The 24932-nt window shown below is 42.8% G+C and overlaps 1 protein-coding gene across 2 annotated transcripts in view; it reads left to right on the top strand.

Annotated features, from left to right (window-relative positions):
- The window catches only part of LOC143960348 (protein crumbs homolog 1-like), a 194849-nt gene that overhangs the window by 117448 nt on the left and 52469 nt on the right, over positions 1-24932 (top strand). The window contains exons 10-13 of one of the 2 annotated variants that reach the window (XM_077468894.1): positions 1310-2165; positions 5221-5337; positions 7885-8005; positions 15389-18360. In XM_077468894.1, the coding sequence (XP_077325020.1) occupies positions 1310-2165; positions 5221-5337; positions 7885-8005; positions 15389-15616 (1322 nt within the window). In that variant the 3' untranslated portion in view covers positions 15617-18360. Of the gene's footprint in view, positions 1-1309; positions 2166-5220; positions 5338-7884; positions 8006-15388; positions 18361-24932 lie in introns of those variants that run through there. The other variant, XM_077468986.1, reaches the window with a different exon arrangement.

Raw genomic sequence — 24932 nt, 5'->3', positions numbered from 1 at the left:
ACCCCATGATTAACTTGTGTGGCCAGAAATCCCCAGCCATGTAAGCAAAGGGGCAGTAATGATGATTACATCACTGCCCAGATATGGTCACTGGCCAGTAATTTTACCTCTTTTACATATGACAGCTCCCCACTGTCAATAGTTACTAAGGAAGCGGTGGGTGCTAGCACCCGCCGTGCACCTAGCAACCCCTAATGTCAACATCACTATTGACTTACATGGCCAGTAAGCAAAGGGGCAGTGATGGCGAAGATATCACTGCCCAAATATGGTCAATGGCCAGTAAGTTTACCGCTTCTATATATGTGATCTCCCCACTGTCAAAAGTTACTAGGGAAGCAGTGGGTGTTAGCACCCACCTTGCCCCTAGCAACGCCGAACTGCACCATCGCATTTGACTTGCATGGTCAGAAATCCCAAGCTGTGTAAGCGAAGGGGCAGTATTGGCGATTGCATCACTGCCCACATATGGTCACTGGCCATATTTGAGCAATGATGTTGACTTAATATGGCAATGGCCGTATTTGGTCATTGATATCAACACTATCGCTGCCCCTTCCCTTATATAGTTTCGGTGAGGAGTAGCATTTGGATTGGTCATCTGCGCTGGGTCCATTGAGAATTAGTTTTTTTTATTCTGACGCTTTCTTCATATTATAGAGATGCATACTTATCACGGGCACGATTAGGACACCCCATAGGCATGTTATTTGAAGGAATTAGTCATTTCCTTCAGATCCAGCATTGTCCTGCTGTGATCCACTTTTTTTCTGTGTTGGCAGGGGGATGGGGGGGAGAAGATTTGTACTGGGGGGGTGCTAAAAGGGTGAAGATCTGGAAGGGTTGGGTGGTAGTTTGGCATGTTTGTCCTGGGCACTAAATTACCTTGTCCCGACACTGGGTGGAGGGGAGGCAACATCCCACTAAGGGAGAAGATCTGGAAGGAATAGCTTATGCAGATTTCTACACCTTTATACCCCTAATGGTCAGTCTATGTATGAGATCTACTCTGAGGTCCCCTGGTGTCATATATGTTGAATTTGTAGGCCTAGTCAACGTAGTCTTTGAAGATCAGAACTCTATGTTCTTCTATTCCAATGCTCCCATTGATTTCAATGGTGTTCTACATCTGAACCTCTTTAACGTTTGCCAAACTCCCCTTGAACGGAACTCAGGGCAGTTCAGCTCATCCCTACTTAAGGAATAGCTTTCACAGATTTCTACCCCTTTGTACCCCTTAATGGTCAATATATGCTGTGTATGAGATGCACACTGAGGTCTCCTGACATCATGTATGTTGTATTTGTAGGCCTAGTCAACGCAACCTTTGAAGAACAGAACTCGGTGGTCTTCACTTTCAACATTTCATCAGATATACAGCTTAGATCAGTGTCGCTGGATTTCAGAACCAGAGATGAAAATGCTGTTCTGCTCCAGGCCTCCAAAGATTCGGACCATATTTCCATCATCATTCATGAGGGCCAACTGCATGTCAACATACAAAGTGGAAATAGTGTGGAGAAAGTCATTTATAATGGTAAAATAAAGGTCTCTGATGCCTTATGGCACAGGGTTCTGGTAAAGATGAAGGACTCTACAAATGTGCCTCCTCAATGGATAATCCATTTCGATAATGAAGATATTAGGACTCTAGGAAGCGCCGGTAGTCTGAGCTTCCTGACTGAAGATGTACCCATTGTCCTGGCTGAGAATTACACCGGATGCCTTGGACAAGTTTCTATAGGAGGTTTTTACATTCCATTTGCAGACCAGAAGTTTCCTCAGCACTTTGCTAGGAAAAGCCAAGATCCGCCAAACTTGGGTTGTAGAGGAGCTGATGTTTGTTCGGGGGCTCAATGCCTCCATGGTGGAACATGTCAGGATGACTTTAATTTATTTAGCTGTGCGTGTGCAGAAGGATGGGAGGGACCACGATGTGAAGCAAATATTGATGACTGCAAATCCAAGCCTTGCATTCATGGCCTGTGCATGGACCTGGAGGCCAGTTATCGATGCGACTGCTTCCTCGGGTACACTGGTAAAAACTGCGAGAGCAATGTGGATGACTGCCAGCGACATCAGTGTCTGAATGGAGGGACCTGCTTAGATGGCTTGAATAACTACACCTGCCGATGCCCAGCTACCTATAGCGGAGATTACTGCCAGTAAGTGTCTTATAATACTTCCATAAATCACACAACAGTTGCCTTCTATATACCTGTAAAAAAAGCTACTCATTCAAACTATGGCTTTGATTTACCAAAACTGGAGAATGCAAAATCTGGTGCAGATCTGCATAGAAACCAGATTCCCGTTAATATTGCCAAAGCTTAACCTGTTAAGGACCGCTCTTCGCAGATATACTTTGGCAGGGCGTCCCCCCCCCCCCACGTGAAATCGCCTACCTGTACATGATTTCATGCACTGGGTCTGGGGCATGTGTACGCGCACCCACCGGCAAACCGCTACCGCTGGGATTGGACACAGCAGGAGCCAATCGGTGTGTCTGGCGGATGCGGTGTCCAGCAGACGCCAAGACCGACAGGACACGCCAATGGTTCTGAGGAGAGGCAGAATGGCGGTCTGCCTATGTAAACAAAAACAAAAGAAGAATTAAATAAATATATCTCATGTAGACGCAATAAGTTTTAAGCAAACCAATCAATAGATGCTTATTGAGATTTTTTTTTTTTTACCAAAAATATTATATTGGCTTAAATTGATGAAGAAATTCGATTTTTAAAAATTTTAATTAATTTTAATTTAATTTTAATTACATTTTAATTAATTTTTTTATTGGATATGTTTTATAGCAAAAAGTAAAAAATAATGTGTTTTTTTTTTTTTAATTGTCACTCTTTTTTTGTTCATAGCGCAAAAATAAAAAAGTGCAGAGGTGATCAAATACTACCAAAAGAAAGCTCTAATTGTAGGGGGAAAAAAAACGCAATAAATTTTATTTGGGTACAACGTTGCACGACCGCGCAATTGTCCAGTTAACCACTTGAGGACCGCCCGCCGTCATCGTACGTCGGTACTTTGATATAGGCTGCCATAACCCCCTGGTATTTTCTTCAACAGCGGGCGGTCCTCTTTCAGATAAAAGTGGTCTCTGGGGCATATTCGCCGCAAGATCACTTTTATCGGGGTTGGGGGGGAAGTGGGAAAGGGCCTCCCGCCGCTTACCAGAACTGTCAGTAGTGGCAGAGATTATGGCGTCCTTTTCCACAGTAGCCCATTATGTGTCACTTACCTGACACAGGAGCCAGCGATGTCACCGCTGTCCCCTGTAGTCCGCCGCATCCATCTTCTCGGTGGGTCTCGCAGCTCCGCCGCTGTCATTCGGCGAAACCGCGATGACGTCACTCCCGCGCATGCGCACGGGAGCCTAGACGCGCGGCATTGCGCGGCATCTTCGTTATCAAGGATGCCACACTCAGTGCGCCTGCGCGCCAGCGGTGCCCGTCTTCGGGAAAATATCTCCTAAACCGTATAGGTTTGGGAGATATTTCTTGGACCTACAGGTAAGCCTTAATCTAGGCTTACCTGTAGGTTAAAGTGGTTTGTAAGGGTTTACAACCACTTTAAAGGGGAAATTTTAAAAATTTTTTGCAAAAAAAAGACATTTATTTATTTATTGTTTGCAAAAAAAAAAGACTTTTATTTATTTTTTGCAAAAAAAAGACATTTATTTATTTTTTGCAAAAAAATGACATTTATTTATTTTTTGCAAAAAAAATACATTTATTATTTTTTTTTTTTTATGCATTTAAGTGTAAATATGGGATGTGAGGTGTTTTTGAACCCAGATCGCACATTAAAGAAGTCCTGTTGTGCTTTTTTTCTATTACAAGGGATGTTTACAGGTATTAGGAATAAAAGTGAATAAAAGTGACACAAAAAAAATGTTTTTAAAAGGACAGTGTAAAAACCCCAAAAAGTTAAAAAAAAAGTTGAGTTCGCACGCTGAGTTCGCGCGCAGAAGCGACCGCATACGTAAGTTGCACCCGCATATTAAAACTGTGTTCAAACCACACGTGTTTGGTATCGCCACAATCGGTAGAGCGACAACAATAATTCTAGCCCTAGACCTCCTCTGTAACTCCAAACTGATAACCCATAGAAATTTTTTTAACGGCACCTATGGAGATTTTTAAGGGCCATTCCATGCGCAATTTTGACGCGTGACATGTTGGGTATCAATTTACTCGGCATAAAATTATCTTTCACAATATAAAAAAAAAAAATTGGGCTAACTTTACGTTTGTGTTATTTTTTTAATTCAAAAAAGTGTATTTTTTCCACAAAAAATTATGCTTGTAAGAACACTGCGCAAATATGGTGTCAGATAAAGTAATGCAATGACTGCCATTTTTTTTCTCTAGGGTATCTGAAAGAAAAAAATATATATATATTGGGGGTTCTAAGTAATTTTCTAGCAAAAAATAAATAAAAAATGTATTTAAACTCCAAGTCTGAAAAATAGGTTCGGTCCTTACACTAGTTAAAGTGGTGTTGCCACCAAAAAAAAAAAAAAGTGTTTAATTTCTTAAAAAAAAAAAAAAAAAATTGTTGGAAAAATTATTTTTTTACTCACCTCTAAATACCTGTTGCTAGGGAGTCCCTCGTAGTCTGCCTTCTTCCTTGCCCAGGCTGATGACATCACTTCCCCTCGCGCCGCACAGTCATCTGGGACCTGTCACGTGTCCCAGATGACTGTGCGGCGTATCACAGCGCCCTGCGCCGCTCGCGCATTCACAGTGGGTGCCCGGCTGTGTAGCCACAGCCGGGTGCCCACAGTACGAATGACGACGTGCACAGTATGAATGAGTGGAGAGGGGAACTAGGGGGGGCTTCGTTCGCCCGCATCGCTGGACCCTGGGACAGGTAAGTGTCCGATTATTAAAAGTCAGCAGCTGCAGTATTTGTAGCTGCTGACTTTTTAAATTTTTTTTTTTTTTTTTTTTTAGGGCCACCTCACTTTAAAGTAATGCAGTGCCGTATCGCATAAAATGGCCTTGTCATTAAGGGAGGTAAACTTCCCGGGTGGTTAATTGAACAAGCTGAAGTTAGAATCTGATTGGCTACCACGCACAGATGCACCAGATTCTACGCTCTCCAGTTTTAATAAATCAAACCCCCAAATGTAGATCACTTTTGGGATTTTTGTTGTTTTGTATCACACACAATGCACTTCTCTATATACTTCTCTCCCATCAGGTGGCCTTACCCCCCTGCACGGTGCGGTATTAACGTAACATGTCTTAATGGAGGCAAATGTAGAGATGGAATCTGGGGAGCCAACTGTACCTGCCCGCTGGGCTTCAAAGGAAAAAGGTAAATTCACGCTTATTGCTCTCCTAAGAGCTGCCGGGGAAAGTCAACACAACTAGTGTTTCATATCTTGCATGAAAGCATTATCCAACGGCCTGCTCCTTAATGCCTTATCTAAACCAAAAACAAAAATGTAATATACTGCAATCTACAAGTCCTTAGATGTGGTGGCTGCATTTGATTTTCTTTTTTTTTCTTTTTTTCTTTCTTTATTTTTTATTTCAGGCTTTTCTTCCTTTATTGTAATACACAGGTGCATGTCAAATAATTAGATTATTATTATACACGAGATATATATATATATATATATATATATATATATATATATATATATATATATATATATATATATATAAAATAAAAAATAATATATATATATAAATTATATAAATCGTGTATAATAATAATATTACAATTTTTTGACATGCACCTGTGTATTACAATAAAGGAAGAGAAGCCTGAAATAAAAAATAAAGAAAGAAAGTAAAACTAATGCAGCCACCACATCTAAGGACTTGTAGGTTGTTGCAGCATATTATATTTTTTGTTTTGGGTTTAGATATGCATTAAGGAGCAGGCTGTTATTGTATAAAATGATATATATATATATATATATATATCGTCAAAAAGTAATTTTTTTTTCCAATAATTCAATTAAAAAAGTGAAACACCCCCCAAAATTCAGTATCTCAGAAAATCTTAATATTACAGAAGACCAATAAAAAATAAATAACATTTAAAAAAAAAGGATTTTTAATACAGTAATGTTGGCTTAGTGAGAAGTCTGTCCATGTGTTCACTCAGTACTTGGTCACGGCTCCTTTTGCGTGAATTGCGGCATCAATGCGGTGTGGCATGGAGGAGATTAGCCTGGGGCACTGCTGAGGTGTTGTGGAAGCCCAGGTTGCTTTGATAGCGGCCTTCAGCTCATCTGAATTGTTGGGTCTGGTGTCTCTCGTCTTCCTCTTGGCAATAAACCACAGATTCTCCATGGGGTTTAGGTCAGCCGAGTTTGCTGGCCAATCAATCACAGTGATACCATGATCATGTGACCAGGTATGGGTCGTTTTGGCAGTGTGGGCAGGTTCCAAGTCCTGCTGGAAAATATAATCAGTGCCTCCATAAAGCTGGTCAGCAGAGGGAAGCATGAAGTGCTCTAGAATTTCCTGGTAGAGGGCTGCACTGACTTTGGACTTCATAATACACAGAGGACCAACACCAGCAGATGACATGGCTCCCCCAAATCATCACTGACTGTGCAAAACTTTGCATTTCATTTGGACATCAAGGTCCCAGAGTCTGGAGGAAGAATGGAGAGGCACAGAATCCAAGTTGCACAAGGTCTAGTGTGAAGTTTCCACAGTCAGTGATGATTTAGGGAGCCGTGTCATCTGCTGGTGTTGGTCCATCAAGTCCAAAGTCAGAGCAGCCTTCAACCAGGTATCAACCGTAATTTTCCATTTCTGGTGCCAATCGAAGTGAGAATACTACGTCATATATGCTGCCATGTCAGCACTAGGAAAATTTTATCTCGTACTTACCAGGTTTGGCCTAAAAGCAAATTCTAACACTGCACATCAGCCTGAACACACCATCCCCACGATGAAGCATGGTGGTGGCAGCATCATGTTGTGGGGATGCTTTTCTTCAACAGGGACAGGAAAGCTGGTCAAAGTTGATGGGAAGATGGATGGAGACAAATACAGGGCAATCTTAGAAGAAAACCTGTTGGAGTCTGCAAAAGACTTGAGACTGGGGTGGAGGTTCACCTTCCAGCAGGACAACAACCCGAAACATACAGCCAGAGCTACAATGGAATGGTTTAGATCAGAGATCTCCAAACTATGGCCCTCCAGCTGTTGCAAAACTACACGCCCCATGAGGCATTGTAAAACTCTCACATTCACAGACATAACTAGGCATGATGAGAATTGTAGTTCCTGAACACCTGGAGGGCCATAGTTTCGAGACCCCTGGTTTAGATCAAAGCATATTCATGTGTTAGAATGGCCCAGTCACAGTCCAAACCTAAATCCAATTGAGAATCTGTGGCAAGACTCGAAAAAATTGCTGTTCACAGACACTCTCCACCCAATCTGACAGAGCTTGAGATATTTTGCACAGAAGAACGGGCAGAAATGTCCCTCTCTAGATGTGCAAAGCTGGTAGAGACATCCCCAAAAAGACTTGTAGAGAAAGGGGGTTCTACAAAGTATTGACTCCGGGGGGCGCCATACAAATGCCCCCCCCCCCTACACTTTTCACAGATTTATTTGTATCATTTATCATTTTCCTTCCACTTTACAATTATGTGCCACTTTGTGTTGGTCCATCACATAAAGTCCTGATAAAATACATTTACGTTTTTGGTTGTAACATGACGAAACGTGGGAAATTTCAAGGGGTGTGAATACCTTTTCAAGGCACTGTATCTACATGGTCAGGTGGTCGGGTGAGAGCAATAAGATTATGAACTGCTATGTTTGGAGATATGTTTGGAGATATGTTTGGAGATCTAGCCATTACAATGTGATGTTTATGGCCTCCTAGGTGTGAAATTAATATTGATGACTGCGAGCCAAACCCGTGTCTTAATGGTGGATCTTGCCAAGACTCTGTCAACAATTTCAAATGCATCTGCAACTCAAGCTTCAGTGGGATCCGTTGTGAGGTAAGTGTGATGTCCTACCTACGAGCATGATGCTGACCTCCACAATGACAATACTCCACTCATCAAACAAGAGCCTCACCACGCAACCGAGAGGTCACCTTAGTCGCAGCTCTCTATAACCTGCGTTCTTTCATTGCTGTTGCTTTTGGAATCTGCATGCTTGTTAAGTGACTGTTAACAATCTGTTTGCATGTTCTTTGTAACAAAGTATCTTATTATGTACAAAGAAAAACCAATCGTTATGTCATTGGATCAATTCTAATTTGTATTTATGGGAGTTCAAAGAACAATAACAACCTTTGTACTTTCCCAACTAACAAGGTCATGGTGGGTACAAAAATAACAAAGATACGTAATTTCAACTCTTCCCAGCTTCCTGAAAAAAAAATTGTTGGTGGAGCGCTGGGGACCTGAATATGGAGATGATGGGGCTTGGAATCCAAATTTTCAGATGTAATGGTCTATCCCCAGTAATCTAAAGAACATAGAAAGGATGAGCGTGTCACCAATTTAATATGAGTCTAGTAAGTCTTTATTGCACGACAAAAGTTTAAAAGTGACCTTTAATACGATATAGGGGCTAAAAACTCCCCTTCATCAAGAAAGTCATGTGATATGTGACGAAACGCATTGTGAGTGATGTCGCACATAATACCCAGAGGTGGAAGGGCAAGGCAGGCATGGAGGGGTGATGTCAATGTGCAGTCTATTAAGGGGCAATACTATATATTTTAAAGCGATTGAGTAGCACGATGATGGCTTTTTGACTTCTTCTGAGCTACAGTATGGGAAGAAAGTATTTGATCCCTAGCTGACTTTGTACGTTTTGCCCACTGATAATGAAACATTCAGTCTATAATTTTAATGGTTGGTTTATTTTTCCAGCAAAAGACAGAATATCAACAAAAAAATGCAGAAAAACGCGTTTCAAAAAAGTTATAAATTGATTTGCATTTTAATGCGTAAAATAAGTATTTGATCCCTTTGCAAAACATGACTTGGTACTTGGTGGCAAAACCCTTGTTGGCAATAACAGAGGTCAGATGTTTCTTGGAGTTGGCCTCACCAGGTCTGCACACATCTCAGGAGGGATTTTGTCCTCTTTGCAGATCCTCTCCAAGTCATTAAGGTTTCCAGGCTGACATTTGGTAACTCGAACCTTCAGTTCCCTCCACATATCTTCTATGGCAGGGATATGCAATTAGCGGACCTCCAGCTGTTGCAAAACTACAAGTTCCACAAGGCATAGCAAGACTTTGATAGCCACAAGCATGACCCCAGAGGCAGAAGCATGATGGGACTTGTAGTTTTGCAACAGCTGGGGGTCCGCTAATTGCATATCCCTGATCTATGGGATGAAGGTCTGGAGACTGGCTAGGTCACTCCAGGACCTTTAATTTGCTTCTTCTTGAACCACTCGCTTATTGCCTTTGCCATGTGTTTTGGGTCATTGTCACGCTGGAAGACCCATCCATGACCCATTTTCAATGCCCTGCCTGAGGGAAGGAGGTTCTCACCCAGGATTTGATGGTACATGGCCCCGTCCATTGTGCCTTTGATCGGTGAAGTTATCCTGTCCTGAGAATCCCCCCCAAAGCATAATGTTTCCACCTCCATGTATGACGGTGGGGATGGTGTTCTTGGGGTCATAGGCAGCATTCCTCCAACACGGAGAGTTGAGTTGATGCCAAAGAGCTTGATTTTGGTCTCATCTGACCACCAACACTTTTACCCAGATCTCCTCTGAATCATTCAGATGTTCATTAGCCAACCTCAGACGTGCCTGTACATTTGCTTTCTTGAGCAAGGGGACCTTGTGGGTGCTGCAGGATTTCAGTCCTTCACGGCGTAGTGTGTTACCAATTCTCCCATTGGCGAATAATCGCACCAACTGTTGTCACCCTCTCACCAAGCTGGTTGGCGATGGTCTTGTAGCCCATTCCAGGCTTGTGTAGGTCTGCAATCGTGTCCCCGACATCCTTTGACAGCTCTTTGGACTTGCCCATGGTGGAGAGATTGGAATCTGATTGATTCTGTGGACAGGTGTCTTTTATACAGGTAACAAGCTGAGATTAGGAGCACACCCTTTAAGAGAGTGCTCCTAATCTCAGCTCCTTACCTGTACAGAAGACAACTGGGAGCCAGAAATCTTGCTGATTGATAAAGGATCAAATACTTAATTCACTTATTAAAATTAAATTAATTTATAACTTTTTAAAAATGCGTTTTTCTGGATATTTTTGTTGTTATTCTGTCTCTCACTGTTATAATAAACCGATCATTAAAATGATAGACTGATCGTTTCTTTGTCGGCGGGCAGGTTGTGGAATACACGTGGCAATTGAAATTAAAGAATTACAGAGGAGCACAGATTATTTTGCGATTTTTTTGACTTTTATTTAGCCACTACCGATCCACTCCATAGCAAATTGACTGCTACAGGGCGGCCCTACTGTGCAAAATCACAAATATGGACGTGATTCTGCACTTCCGCCTAGAGGGTGCGCAAGCCGGCTTCTGCTGCAAGTAATGGCAGCAGAAGCCGGTCTGCGCCGTGCCGGGCACTACACGTCCGCTGGCACCCACCGAACGTCGGGCATAAACTCAGAACGTAGCTTGGTCTATGTGAACAAGGCAGAGTTCTGCTCTGGGGGGGGGGGGGGGGGTCTCACCCCTTCTTTGAGGGTGAAATGTGCCCTCCTAGTAGCCTTATAGCGCAAAAAATAAAGAAAAAAACGCAGAGGTGATCAAATACCACCAAAAGAAAGCTTGGTGCATGACCGCGCAATTGTCAGTTAACCACTTCAGCCCTGGAAGGATTTCTACCCCTTCCTGACCGGGCCATTTTTTGCGATACGGCACTGCGTTGCTTTAACTGACATAGAGCTTTCTTTTGGTGGTATTTGATCACCTCTGCGGTTTTTATTTTGTGCGCTATAAACAAAAAAAAGTTCGACAATTTTTTGAAAAAATAAAAAATAAAATACAATATTTTGTACTTTTTTCTATAATAAATATCCACCAAAATTTTTTTTAAAAAAAACTATTTTTTTTTCATCAGTTTAGGCCGATACGTATTCTTCTACATATTTTTGATTGGAAAAAAACTGCAATAAGCGTATATTGATTGGTTTGCGCAAAAATTATAGCGTCTACAAAAATAGGGGATAGATTTATGTCATTTTTATTATTTTTTCTTTTACTGTTAATGACGGCGATCTGCAATTTTAATCAACATTGTGGCGGACAGATCACTTTTCACACTTTTTTGGGACCATTGACATTTATACAGCCATCAGAGCTAAAAAAAATAAAAAAATAAAAAAATGCACTGATTACTGTTTAAATGTCACTGGCAGGGACGGAGTTAACACTAGGAGGGCAATCATGTGGTTAGCTGCGTCCCCTGGGTGTGTTTCTAACTGTGGGGGGAGGGGACTGACTGGGGGAGGAGACATATCATTGTTCCCACTTAGTAGGAACACACAATCTGTCTCTACTCCCCTGACATAGCTGGGATTTGTGCGTTTACACACACATATCCCCATTCTCATTCGGGCGGGCGCCATGTTTTTTTGTTTATATCGCAAAATATAAAAACCACAGAGGTGATCGAATACCACCAAAAGAAAGCTCTATTTGTGGGGAAAAAAGGACGTCCGTTTTGTTTGGGTCCAGCACCGCACGACCGTGCAATTGTCAGTTAAAGTGACGCAGTGACGCAAAAAATGGCCCGGTCATTGAGCAGCCAAATCTGAAGTGGGTTAAACTCTCCAGTATCTCCCCAACTTTAAAAGTTTAAACTAACAGGTCTATAGTTACAGTACTTGATAAAGACTTTGTGCCCTTTTTTAAAACATGGGCACCAGGTTGGCCCTGCGCCAATCCGGTGGTATATGTGCAATAAAAAACTTACTGGACTTGTATTAAATTTGTGGTGCTCTCATCCCTTCTAAAAAAAAAAAATTTAGCTTCTTGACTAAACAGAGGTACAAAAGAAGATCTGGCACAATAAAATTCTGTTAAAAAAAATATGGTATAGAAAAATTGATATTTAAAGTGTATCAAAAGCTGAAACATTTTTTTTTTCCTTTTAGCTTTAGATAGAGTATTGATGGGTTTAGAACTCCTGTTAGGATTTAATTGCTGTCCATGATGGACACATTTTCTCTTTATTTGACCACTGTCAATGGAGCTGAAAGTCAGGGATATAATATAATTTTTTTGTTAATTAATTATATATATTATATGTAACATATAAAAAAAAAAAAAAAAAAATATATATATATATATATATATATATATATATATATATATATATATATATATATATATATAATGAAAAAAAATATATGTATATATGTGTGTGTCTATATATATATATATATATATATATATATATTATTATATTTTTAGATATATTGTGTAATATATATATTTTATATATAGTGTGTATATATATATATATATATATATATATATATATATATATATAATATATATATATATATAATATATATATATATATATATATATATATATATATATATAATATATATAGAAATTGGTAGGTATGTAGCAGGCAATGTTAGAAGAAGGATAGGTAGACATTAAGAGCGGAATATGAAAACGGATATAAATATATAAAAATTGCATCTTGTAAAATTTCTATAGACGACAGAATTGCAAATCCCATTGTTACTCACACTTGGCTTAGGAGTTGCAAAATTTAATTTAAAAATAAATTAATTATAAATTGCAATAGTAATCAAGTTGTCATGAATGTCTTTCATACATGACCGCTTGATTACTATTATGGTCTATGATTGGCTACAGCTAATCACATGGTACAGGGTGCTCTAAATTGGCCCAGGTACCATGTGATACCTGTGGGCCAATCACACCATCACGATGGTAAGCAAAACAGTAATGAACGGAAACCATTAAAGACTGTTTTGTTGACATAATCTTGTTAAGATTTCCTCTTACATCCTGTTGCTTTTATAGGACAGGACTTGAAGGTAAATGTCCCCAATGGGGTACAGAAAGAAAAATCGAAGCTTACAGGGGTTTACCCATTCCCTACTCCAGGGGTCTCCAAACTTTCTAAGGCCAATTTACTGTCCTTCAACCTTTAGGGGAGCTGGACTGTGCTTAGTGGGTGTAGAAAAGGCCCCAGCATCAGTGTCTCATCATTGGTTTTAGTGGAGAAATAGTGCCCCTAATGGATTCAGTAGGGGGAATGGTGCCCCATCATTGGTGTCAGTGGGAGGAATAGTGCTCCATCATTGGTGTCAGTGGGAGGAATAGTGCCCCATCATTGGTATCAGTGGGAGGAATAGTGCCACATAATTGTTTTTAGTGAGAGAAATTGTGGCTTTAACCACTTCAGATCCGCGCTATTGCCAAATGACGGCATTAGCGCGGACCTACATTTCCAGGACTACGTCTATTGACGTCGTCCTGGTTACGAGCGGCCTGCGCGCCCCCTGAGGGGCGCGCGCGGCGCGCTCTGTGATCGGCGAGTCCGTGAGACTCGCCTAATCACCGATCCGTGTAAGGGGTCGATCCCGACCCCTTATCACGTGATCAGCTGTCAGCCAATGACAGCTGATCATGTGATAGAACGGAGCCGGTAATCGGCTATTATTCCTCCTCGCGCTGACAGCGCGAGGAGAGAAAAAAAAAGCCGATCACCGGCGGCCGTGATCGGGACATCAGTCCCGATCACGGCCATCAATACAAGGGACCACCTGCCACCTGCCTGTGCCCACCTGCCTCCCGCAGTGCCATCCTGAAGTAAAATAAAAGAAAAAGTAAGTGCCCCCTGTCAGTGCCCATAGTGCCCACAGTGCCACCCACAGTGCCACCCACAGTGCCACCCACAGTGCCACCCACAGTGCCACCCCACAGTGCCACCCACAGTGCCACCCAATCTGCCTCAAAGGTGCTGCACCCCAGTGCCGCCCATCAGTGCCCAGCAGTGCCGCCCATCAGTGCCCAGCAGTGCCGCCCATCAGTGCCCAGCAGTGCCACCTATCAGAGCCACCTATCAGTGCCACCTATCAGTGCCCATCAGTCCCATCTATCTGTGGTACCTATCAGTGCCCATCCGTGCCACCCATCCGTGCCACTTATCCGTGCCACCCATCCGTGCCATCTTATCTGTGCCCATCTTTGCCCATCAGTGCCGCCTTATCTGTGCCCATCGGTGCCGCCTTATCTGTGCCTATTAGTGCCGCCTTAACTATGCCTATCAGTGCCCACCAGTGCAGCCCATCAGTGCCCACCAATGCAGCCCATCAGTGCCCACCAATGCAGCCTATCAGTGCCGCCTAATCAGCGCACTTCAATGAAGGAGAAAAATGACCCGTTTGCAAAATTTTATAACAAACTATTAAAACATGATTTTTTTTTTGCATCTTTTTTTGTTTGTTTAGCAAAAAATAAAACTCCGAGCTGTAACTAAATACCACCAAAAGAAAGCTCTATTTGTGGGAAAAAAATGATAAAAATTTCATTTGGGTACAGTGTTGTATGCCCGCGCAATTGTCACTCAAAGTGCATCAGCGCTGAAAGCTGAAAATTGGTCTGGGACTGAGGGGGGTTTAAGTGCCCAGTAAGCAAGTGGTTAATTGTGTTAGTAGGGGTAATGGTGCCCCAACCTTGGCTTTAGTGGGAAAATTGGTGCCCTTAATGGTGTTAGTAGGGGTAATGGTGCCCCATGGGTATAAAGGCAGGAAATGGCCACATCCAGTCCCTGGGACACATATTGAGGACCACTACCCTACTCTATCCAATACTAAAATAAAATTTGGCTATACATACACACTAAATAGTGTTCACTTTTCAAAGGGAACATTTACTTTACGAAGTGAAAAATCTTGTCCCCTTTCAACCCCACCATCTCCGATTGCCCATGGTAGGTTGCCGCCATATTGAATTTGCCCAGTGATGCGAATGTTGTAACAAAACAATAACCTAAACCTTCATGTACTAGGAGATTTGGTCTGATATGATCTATCCATAGGCTGCTGCATGTTTCTGTGTCACGTATGTAACAATGCATGCTATCTCTTCCGTGTACTGGCCGCTCACTGTCCTCTTCTTTCTTGATGCATGTTTCTATTCAACTTCTAATTACAATGCACTCTTCAGCTGTTTTGGATGCTCCCATGCTGCACTTTGTGGACCACAGATTTGAAAAATTATCATTGATGCTGGGTTTTTGTTGTTTGCCATAAAGAAATACCAGACGATGGCGAAAAGCTGAGATATTTATAAGAATATTTGTACAATCGGCCTTACTAACCTCTACCTCACTACTGCATCCATCCAGTACCGGTGGGGCAGACCTTGTAACATGATCTTCGTTTTTTGCAGAAAAGCAATTCAGCTTCGGCCTTCCCCTTTCCACTCCTGGGAGTTGCGGTCCCTGTATCTTGCGGTGTTGTGCTTCTGTTTATTATTGTGGTCATTTTTATGGTGTTGACGGCGAGGAAGAGAAGACAGTCGGAAGGCACATACAGCCCAAGCCAGCAGGAGGTAGCGGGGGCCCGGTTGGAAATGGACAGCGTCTTGAAAGTGCCTCCTGAGGAACGTTTGATATAAAACCATGAACATGTGACTGAGAACCTCATCTCAGATTTTATTTTGAAAGTGCCAAATTTTTGATGTCTTCACAGGTCCTAAGTAAGGGGATCCTTCATAGTGAGCTCCTTTTGTCCCTGGGTTCCCAAGTGAGGGACCTTTTATGAAGAGCTTTTTCTATCCCTGGGGTCCTGAGTGATGGATCCTCCATAAAAAATCTCCTGCTATCCCTGGGGACCTGAGTCTGGGATCGTTCATAGTGAGCTCTTGTTATCCCTGGGGTCCCAAAGGAGGGATCCCTTAAAATTAACTCCTCCTATCGCTGGGGTCCTGAGTGAGGGATCCTTCATAATAAGCTCTTGCTATCCTTGGGGTCCCGAGTGAGGGATCCTTGATAATGAGCTCCCCCTATCTATGGGGTCCCAAAGAGGGGAACCTTCATAATTAGCTCCACCTATTCCTGAGATCCTGCAGTAGGTATCCTTCATAATGAGCTCTTACTATCCTAAGGCGTCCTGAGTGAGGGATCTTCGTAATGGGTTTTCACTAACCCAAGGGGACCTGAGTAAGGAATTCTTCATAATGAGCTCCTCCTATCCCCGGGGTCCGGAGTGAAGGATCCTCTATAATGAACTTCTCCTATCCCCGGGGTCCTTAAGGAAAGATCCTTCATGATGAGCTCCTCTTATTCTTGGGTTACCAAAGGAGGAATCCTTCATAATGAGTACCTCCTATCCCTGGGGTCCTGAGTGAGGGGATCCTTCACAATAAGCTCCTCTTATCCCTAGGGTCCAGAGGGAAGGGATCCTTCATAATGAGCTCCTCCTATCCCTGGGGTCCCGACTGAAGGGATCCTCCATAATGAGCTCCTCCTATCCCTGGGGTCCCTAAGGAAATTTCCTTCATGATGAGCTCCTCCTATTCCTGGATTCCCGAAGGAGGAATCCTATATAAAGAGCTCCTCCTATCCCTGGGGTCCTGAGTGAGGGGATCCTTCACAATGAGCTCCTTTTATCCCTAGGGTCCTGAGGGAAGGGATCCTTCATAATGAGCTCCTCCTATCCCTGGGGTCCCGACTGAAGGGATTCTTCATAAAGAGCTCCTCCTATCCCTGGAGTCCAGACTGAGGGGAACCTTCATAATGAGCTCCTCCTATCCCTTGGGTCCTGAGTGAGGGGATCCTTCATAATTAGCTCCTCCTATCCCTGGGGTCTTGAAGGAGGGTAGCCTTCATAATGGGCTCCTCCTGTCCCAAGTTGAGGTATCCTTCATAATGAGCTCCTCCTCTCCCTAGGGTCCCGAGTGAGGGATCCTTCATAATGAGCTCTTCCTATCCCTTGGGTCCTGAGTGAGGGGATCCTTCATAATGAGCTCCTCCTATCCCTGGGGTCCCGAAGGAGAGATCCTTCAAAATGAGCTCCTCCTATCCCAAGGGTCCTGAGTGATTGGATCCTCCACAATGAGCTCTCTCTACCCCAATGAGTGTGTTGATTATGCTCACTGCACTAAAGGCATGGGAATACCCACTTGCAACATTTTTCCAACCAAAGTTGCTTGGCACTATCGAACAATCAGCCCGAAAACCTTTGACGGAAAGAAATATTTTGGGCAACTGATCATATGCTTAAAGCTACCTGAACCAGAATTCAACATCAATGGTTTCCAAATTGCCACCATCACCACTGCCTTGCCCCCATGTACAGCACATGACTTGGATATGCACTTGAACCAACTCGGACTTCATGCTCAGATCTTGGGAGCATCTATAAAGTAAATTTTGGTTATCTAATGTACCAGAATATCGCATACTGTATATAACATGGACTGTAACCTGGACTTCTTTTGATCTATTTATGCTCCATGATGTTCAATGTTGGGAGACTACTACACTGTATTGAAATGCCTGTCTGTGCCTTAGATCTGCGAAATAACTTTTTTCATTGTGACTTTTGGGGATTCATGTACTAAAGGCAAATAAGCCATTCGCTTTGCAAAGGAAGTTACATTTTGGCAAGGAAATTTCCCCAGAGCTTACTGAATGGGGGACTTGGAAGTTGCCACCATGTTGACTCCAGACCTGCCCCTCTTCTTCTTGGATGGGATAGGAGACAAATGTTGTATATATTGTTTTAGTGCCTTATAATTATTACTGTATTTTTGTATTTTGTAATGATCGGCCAACGATATTTTTGGAATCGAGCGTGTTCTATTCAAAAAGATGACTACTATTACTATACTCTGTTTATACCAGTGATGGACAACCTCGGCACCCCAGATGGTTTGGAACTACATTTCCCATGATGCTCCACTACACTGCAGAGCACAGGAGCATCATGGGAAATGTAGATCCTAAGGTTCTCCATCACTGGTTTATACCGTGTTACACTGGACATTGTAAAAAGTACTGACCGCTCATTTATAAAGAAGAAAAATGTTTTGGGGAAAAAAAGCGACTAATCAGAATTGACTTGTCAATCTTCCTGTGCGGGTGAGAAATCTGTTAAATGTGAAGTCTAGAGCGAGAGTAAAAAAAAAAAAAACGAGAAAAAAAATTAATGCAGGATTGTGTTTTGTTTTTTTTTTTGTTAAAAAAAAAAGGTGCAACTCCTTTACTGAGAAAAAAACAATCTCCGGGTGATCTGTGTACACTGCGAGGATTTCAAGGGGGACTCCACATTTGTTGAGCGAACTTTATTAAAAGTTTAGTGTGTATGTATATATATATATATATATATATATATATATATATGTATATGTGTGTGTGTGTGTGTATATATATATATATATATATATATATATGTATATATATATATATATATATATATATATGTATATATATATATATATATATATATATTTGTATATGTATTTGTGTGTGTATATATTATATATATATATATATATATATATATATATATATATATACAGTATCTCACAAAAGTGAGTACACCCCTCAGTAACATTTCTGTAAATATTTTCTTCTATCTTTTCATGTGACAACACTGAAGAAATTACACTTGTCTACAATGTAAAGTAGTGAGCGTACATCTTGTATAACCGTGTAAATTTGCTGCCCCCTCAAAATAACTCAACACACAACCATTAATGTCTAAACCGCTGGCAACAAAAGTCGGTACACCCCTAAGTGAAAATGTCCAAATTGGGCCCAAAGTGCAATATTTTGTGTGGCCACCATTATTTTCCAGCACTGCCTTAACCCTCTTGGGCATGGAGGTCACCAGAGCTTCACAGGTCACCACTGGAGTCCTCTTCCACTCCTCCATGACCACGTCACTGAGCTGGTGGATGTCAGAGACCTTGCGTTCCTCCACCTTCCGTTTGAGGATGTCCCACAGATGATCAATAGGGTTTAGGTCTGGAGACACGCTTGGCCAGTCCATCACCTTTACCCTCAGCTTCTTTAGCCAGGCAGTGGTCGTCTTGGAGGTGTTTGGGGTCATTATGGTGGAATACTGCCCTGTGGCCCAGTCTCTGAAGGGAGGGGATCATGATCTGCTTCAGTATGTCACAGTACATGTTGGCATTCACTTTTGTGAGATACATACATGTATATATATATATATATATATATATATATATATATATATATATATATATAGTTTGTGAGATGGAGTGTGAGGAAATTGTCTCTTTAAGGATAGGTTAACTTTTTTGAAAAAATAATAATAAATGCAGGTCAAAATAAGTGCATATATTTTATTTTCTATGGAGCCTGCAGAGCGTGCCACTGGAGATCAGCAGATTGCGGGTGCAATGCCAGGATCCTGCAGGATACGGTCTGCCCGTACATTCGATGTGGACGGGCCATTACTTGAGAGCAGGAAGGTCATTGGACTACTAGGATGTCTACCGGCGCTCTCGCAGTTCATTGAAGGTCATTGGACTACGAAGATGTCTACCGGCGCCCTTGCAGTTCATGGAAGGTCACTGGACTATGAGGATGTCTACCAGCACCCTCGCAGTTCATGGAAGATCATTGGACTACGAGGATGTCTACCGGTGCCCTTACAGTTCATGGAAGGTCATTGGACAACAAGGATGTCTACCTGTGCCCTTGCAGTTCATGGAAGGTCATTGGACTACGAGGCTGTCTACCGATGTCCTCGCAGTTCATGGAAGATCATTGGACTATGAGGAGGTCTACCGGCGCCCTCACAGTTCATTGGGAACTACAAGCAGTCTGCCGCAATGGATTATGGTAGTTGTAGTCTATTCATTCAAAGGAAACTTTGAATGAATGATGCAGCCGCGTGGCCGCATCAAATTGTGACAGCGGGTGTGGGGAGGAAGGTCACCCGTCCATTGTCACAGGGAGAGGGGGTGCTCATTGAGCATATTACACCCCAAGTACAGTTGTTTCTTATTCAGAACAGAAAGGTGGACTTCTTCCCCTTTAATTTGTTCTCAATAGTAAGAGACCAAAATAACTCGACTCGAGTGCAGCACCTGCTGGCTGCAAGTGGATGATATGAAAATATTCGTATGCAATTTTTTTAAAATGAAATGAAATTAAAATAAAATTTTAAATTAAATTAAAATGCAATTTTTTAATTAAAATAACATTTTGAATTCAATTAAAATACATTTTTTAGATTCAATTAAAATAAAATTTTAAATTAAAATAATTTTTTTATCTAAACGATTCACTTGGTAATATTTTACATTAAACTGGCTAACAAGTAACATTATTTCTCAAAGATTAATAAGAAGGTGGCCATGTTGGGTCGCTCTCCTCATCCTTCCAACCACTGCAAGTTCGCCTCTTCCTCTGATATTTCCTGGAAGTGATCCGCCAGTTATTATCAATTTATTTCTAATCTCATCTGCACTAGAACATGACAACTGGAATCTGATTGGTTGCTGTGGGACACACCACCAGTTTTTTATGAATAGGGCACATCCCCAGACTGTAATAGACGTTTCTGCTGGAACTTCAACAGTGACATCAAAGAGGGGCCTATAGTACTGACTGAACAGAGAAACTCTGTATAAATGTGCACTTACCCACCCCTCCCAACTCCCCCCTACCTAACTACCCAATCCCTGTACAGTTTACAATTACCCACCCCTCCCAACACCCCCCCCAACCTAACTACCCAATGACTACACAGTGTACACTTACCCACCCCTCCCAAACCCCCACCTAACTACCCAATGCCTGCACAGTGTACACTTACCCACCCCTCCCAGCCCCCTGAGCTTACTACCCAATGCCTGCACAGTGTACACTTACCCACGCTTCTCACCCCCCCCCCCCACCTAACTACCCAATGCCTGTACAGTGTACACTTACCAACCCTTCCCAACCCCCCTGACCTGACTACCCAATGCCTGCACAGTGTACACTTACTCACCCTTCCCACCCCCCCACCTAACTACCCAATGCCTGCACAGTGTACACTTACCCACCCTTCCCAACCCCCCAACCTAACTACCCAATGCCTGCACAGTGTACACTTACCCACCCCTGCCAACCCCCCTGACCTAACTACCGAATGCCTGCACAGTGTACACTTACCCACGCCTCCCAGCTCTCCACCTAACTACCCAATGCCTGCACAGTGTACCCAATTCCCCCTGACCTAACTACCCAATGCCATCAGAGTGAGCCCTTGTATTGGGTCACCTTTTAGCATCTACCATTTGGAAACTGGATTTGGGCATGGGTAGTTTAATTCAGGAAGTCTAGGGAGGATGGATAAGTGCACTTGTAAGAAAAATAAACTTGGGAGGTCTATTTATATATATATATATATATATATATATATATATATATATATATATATATAAATTGCATAGCCATTCATCCAGCGAATGTGCATGTACATTCGGGTAAAAACAGATGTTCTTTAGGCTATTTTTCTGATCCAATGTTTTGGGCAGTAGTGGAATACCAAATTAGACCAATAGATGGAGCTGATAAGCATAGGAAATACATATGTCTGTTTAACAAAGGTTCAACATAAAATTTCTAGAGAAAATTTGCAAATAAATGTAAATTATGGTTACTAATGCTCTCTAGTGTCATCTAGAATTGTTACCTTGTATCTTTTGTTACAATATATATATTGCTCCTCATCTCCATCTAGTGGTCATAATGTGGCATATATTACTACTGCCCATAATAAAAAGTAAAAGAAAATAACCTAAAGAACATTTGTGTTTTGGCAAGTTTTGAACGAATGTTCATGCAGATTCGCTGGACAAATGTTGGGAAGATCCCTTACTCTTTAAGGTCAATGTATAATAACGGAAATGCTCTTGATGTTCTGTGATTGTCCAAACACTGGTTGTGTGTGCTGAAGGCTCATTTGTACAAAGTGTATGATATTGATCTGTATATGTTGTATCCTGTATGGTCATCTATTGTATAATAAACAACTGCCAAATGCAACAGCAAATGAATGAACTTGGTTCCCCCCCCCCCCCCAAAAAAAACCCCACATAATGCTAATCTGTATTTGGGTTAAAGGAGTCTTCCAACTTCACCAACTCTTCACGGGTCCATGGCTGCTGCTCTGTCGAGCGTAGTCTACTTTGATGGTATCCATAGTAGAAGAAAGTGGAAAATGGTGCCGGATCTGTAACGTTACCTCTTTGGTATTGATATCTGATGGCATTGATCTTGATGTAGGTGATCTGGTTCCTGGGCAGGTGGCTTCTCCACCTCCCCCGAGGATCTCCATGGCTTGTAGTGTAATGTGATAAAAAATGTAAATCGAAACGCCACGCCCACTGCTAGGAGGTCCAGATACGACTTTATTCTGATAGAAGTCAAGAGGATAATCCAAAGAGTATGCAACATGCTTTAGGGGTCTAAAAAACCATCACGCACATCAGGGGCTGAGATTGAAAATATAAATCAGCATTCCTCAACCTCTATACCTCAAATTAACTCTTAAAAAAAGGTCTCATTGAACTCCATCAATTTATTGAAGTCATTGGGAAAATGACCCTTAATTGGGTGGTCAGTGGTAAGAATGGTCCCTTTACAGTGGTGGTCAGTGGCAAAAATTTCCCCCTTACAGTGGTTGTCAGTGGTGAGAATGCCCCCCCTACAGAGGTGATGAGTTGTAAGAATGTCCCCCTTATAGTGGTGGTCAGTGGTAAGGATGCCCCCCCCCACAGAGATGACAGTGGTGGTCAGTGGCAAAAAATTTCCCCTTACAGTGGTGGTCAGTGGTGAGACTGGCTTCCTTACCGTGGTAAGAATGACCCCCTTACAGTAGTGGTCAATGGTAAGAATGGTCTTTTACAGTGATGGTCAGTGATAACATGGGCCTGCTTACAGTGATGGTCAGTGATAAGAATGGCCCCCCTACAGAGATGACAGTGGTGGTCAGTGAAAAAATTGCCCCCTTACAGTGGTGGTCAGTGGTAAGAAGGGCCCCTTTACAGTGGTGAGAATGCCCCCCTTACAGTGGTGGTCAGTGGTAACAATGGCCCCCTTACAGTGGTGGCCAGTGTTGAGAATGGCCCCCTTATAGTGGTGGCCAGTGTTGAGAATGGCCCCCTTACAGTGGTGGCCATTGTTGAGAATGGCCCCCTTGCAGCGGTGGTCAGTGTTGAGAATGGCGCCCTTATAGTGGTGGCCAGTGTTGAGAATGGCCCCCTTATAGCGGTGGCCAGTGTTGAGAATGGCCCCCTTACAGTGGTGGCCACTGGGGAGAATGCCCCCCCTTACAGTGGTGGTCAGTGATAACAATGGCCCCCTTACAGTGGTGGTCAGTGATAAGAATGGCCCACCTACAGAGATGACAGTGGTGGTCATTGGCAAAAATTGGCCCCTTAAAGTGGTGGCCAGTGTTGAGAATGGCCCCCTTGCAGTGGTGGCCAGTGTTGAGAATAGTCCTCTTACAGTGGTAGTCACTGGTGAGAATGGCCCCCTTACAGTGGTGGTCAGTGATAACAATGGCCCCCTTACAGTGGTGGTCAGTGGTGAGAATGGCCTCCTTACAGTGATGGTCAGTGTTAAGAATGGCCCCTTCCAGTGGTGGTCAGTGACAAGAATGGCCCCTTACAGTGGTGGTCATCACTAAGAATGGCCCCCATACAGTGGTGGTTCAGTGATAATAATGCCCCCCTTCCAGTGGTGGTCAGTGATAACATGGGCCTGCTTACAGTGGTGGACAGTGATAATAATGGCCTCCTTACATTGGTGGTCAGTGGTAAGAATGGCCCCCTTCCAGTGGTGGTCAGTGATAAAAATGGCCCCCTTCCAGTGGTGGTCAGTGATAAGAATGGCCCCCTTCCAGTGGTGGTCAATGATAACAATGGCCCCCTTCCAGTGGTGGTCAGTGGTAAGAATGGCCCCTTACAATGGTGGTCATCAGAATGTCACTGTTACAGAGAGCTAAAAAGATCATTGGCATCGTGTCCCTGGTTCTGCCCAATGGCGTTGGCCCCAGAACTCTGCATGCACCATCAGATGGGAGGTCAGTGAACCACGGCTTAAGGAACTCTTAGCAACCTTTGGAGGAGCCCTCGGGTTTCCATGGAACCCTGTATAAGAATGGCTGATACAAAAGGACTGGAAGTGACTTGGACCTTTTTAATGGTATTTCTTACAAGCACAGGTCTCAGCTGTTGGTTTGGCAGCTCACTACTAATCTTTTTATATTGCTTCAACTCTCAAGCACTGATGAAGGGGGGGGGGGGTAATTTTGGACCCCTGAAATGAATTGGCTACTCTTTGCATTGTCCCCTTGACTATAACTGGAATAGAGTCCTATGTGGACCTTTTATTGTGGTCTGTTATTTCATTTTAGATTTTATTTTTCTTACAATGATTTCCCCCCCCCCCTCAAATGGGGGGGGGGGGAGTTCTTAATTGCCCCTTTGTATCCAACTGTCCTTATGCGAGGAATAGTGCCCCATCATTGGTATCAGTGGGATGAATAGCGCCCCATCATTGGTATCAGTGGGAGGAATAGTGTCCCATCATTGGTGTCAGTGGGAGGAATAGTGCCCCATCACTGGTATCAGTGGGAGGAATAGTGCCCCATCATTGGTATCAGTGGGGGGAATAAAGTCCCATCATTGGTATCAGTGGGATGAATAGTGTCCCATCATTGGTGTCAGTGGGAGGAATAGTGCCCCATCATTGGTATCAGTGGGAGGAATAGTGTCCCATTATTGGTGTCAGTGGGAGGAATAGTGCCCCATCATTGGTATCAGTGGGAGGAATAGTGCCCCATCATTGGTATCAGTGGGAGGGATAGTGTCCCATCATTGGTATCAGTGGGATGAATAATGCCCCATCATTGGTGTCAGTGGGAGGAATAGTGCCCCATCATTGGTATCAGTGGGAGGAATA

This window comes from Lithobates pipiens, unplaced genomic scaffold, assembly GCF_037356315.1.
Source record: "Lithobates pipiens isolate NorthernLeopardFrog02 unplaced genomic scaffold, aLitPip1_a1.2 Scaffold_1, whole genome shotgun sequence".
In the NCBI taxonomy this organism is placed as follows: Eukaryota; Metazoa; Chordata; class Amphibia; order Anura; family Ranidae; genus Lithobates; species Lithobates pipiens.
This window is presented reverse-complemented; position numbering and strand designations above follow the sequence as displayed.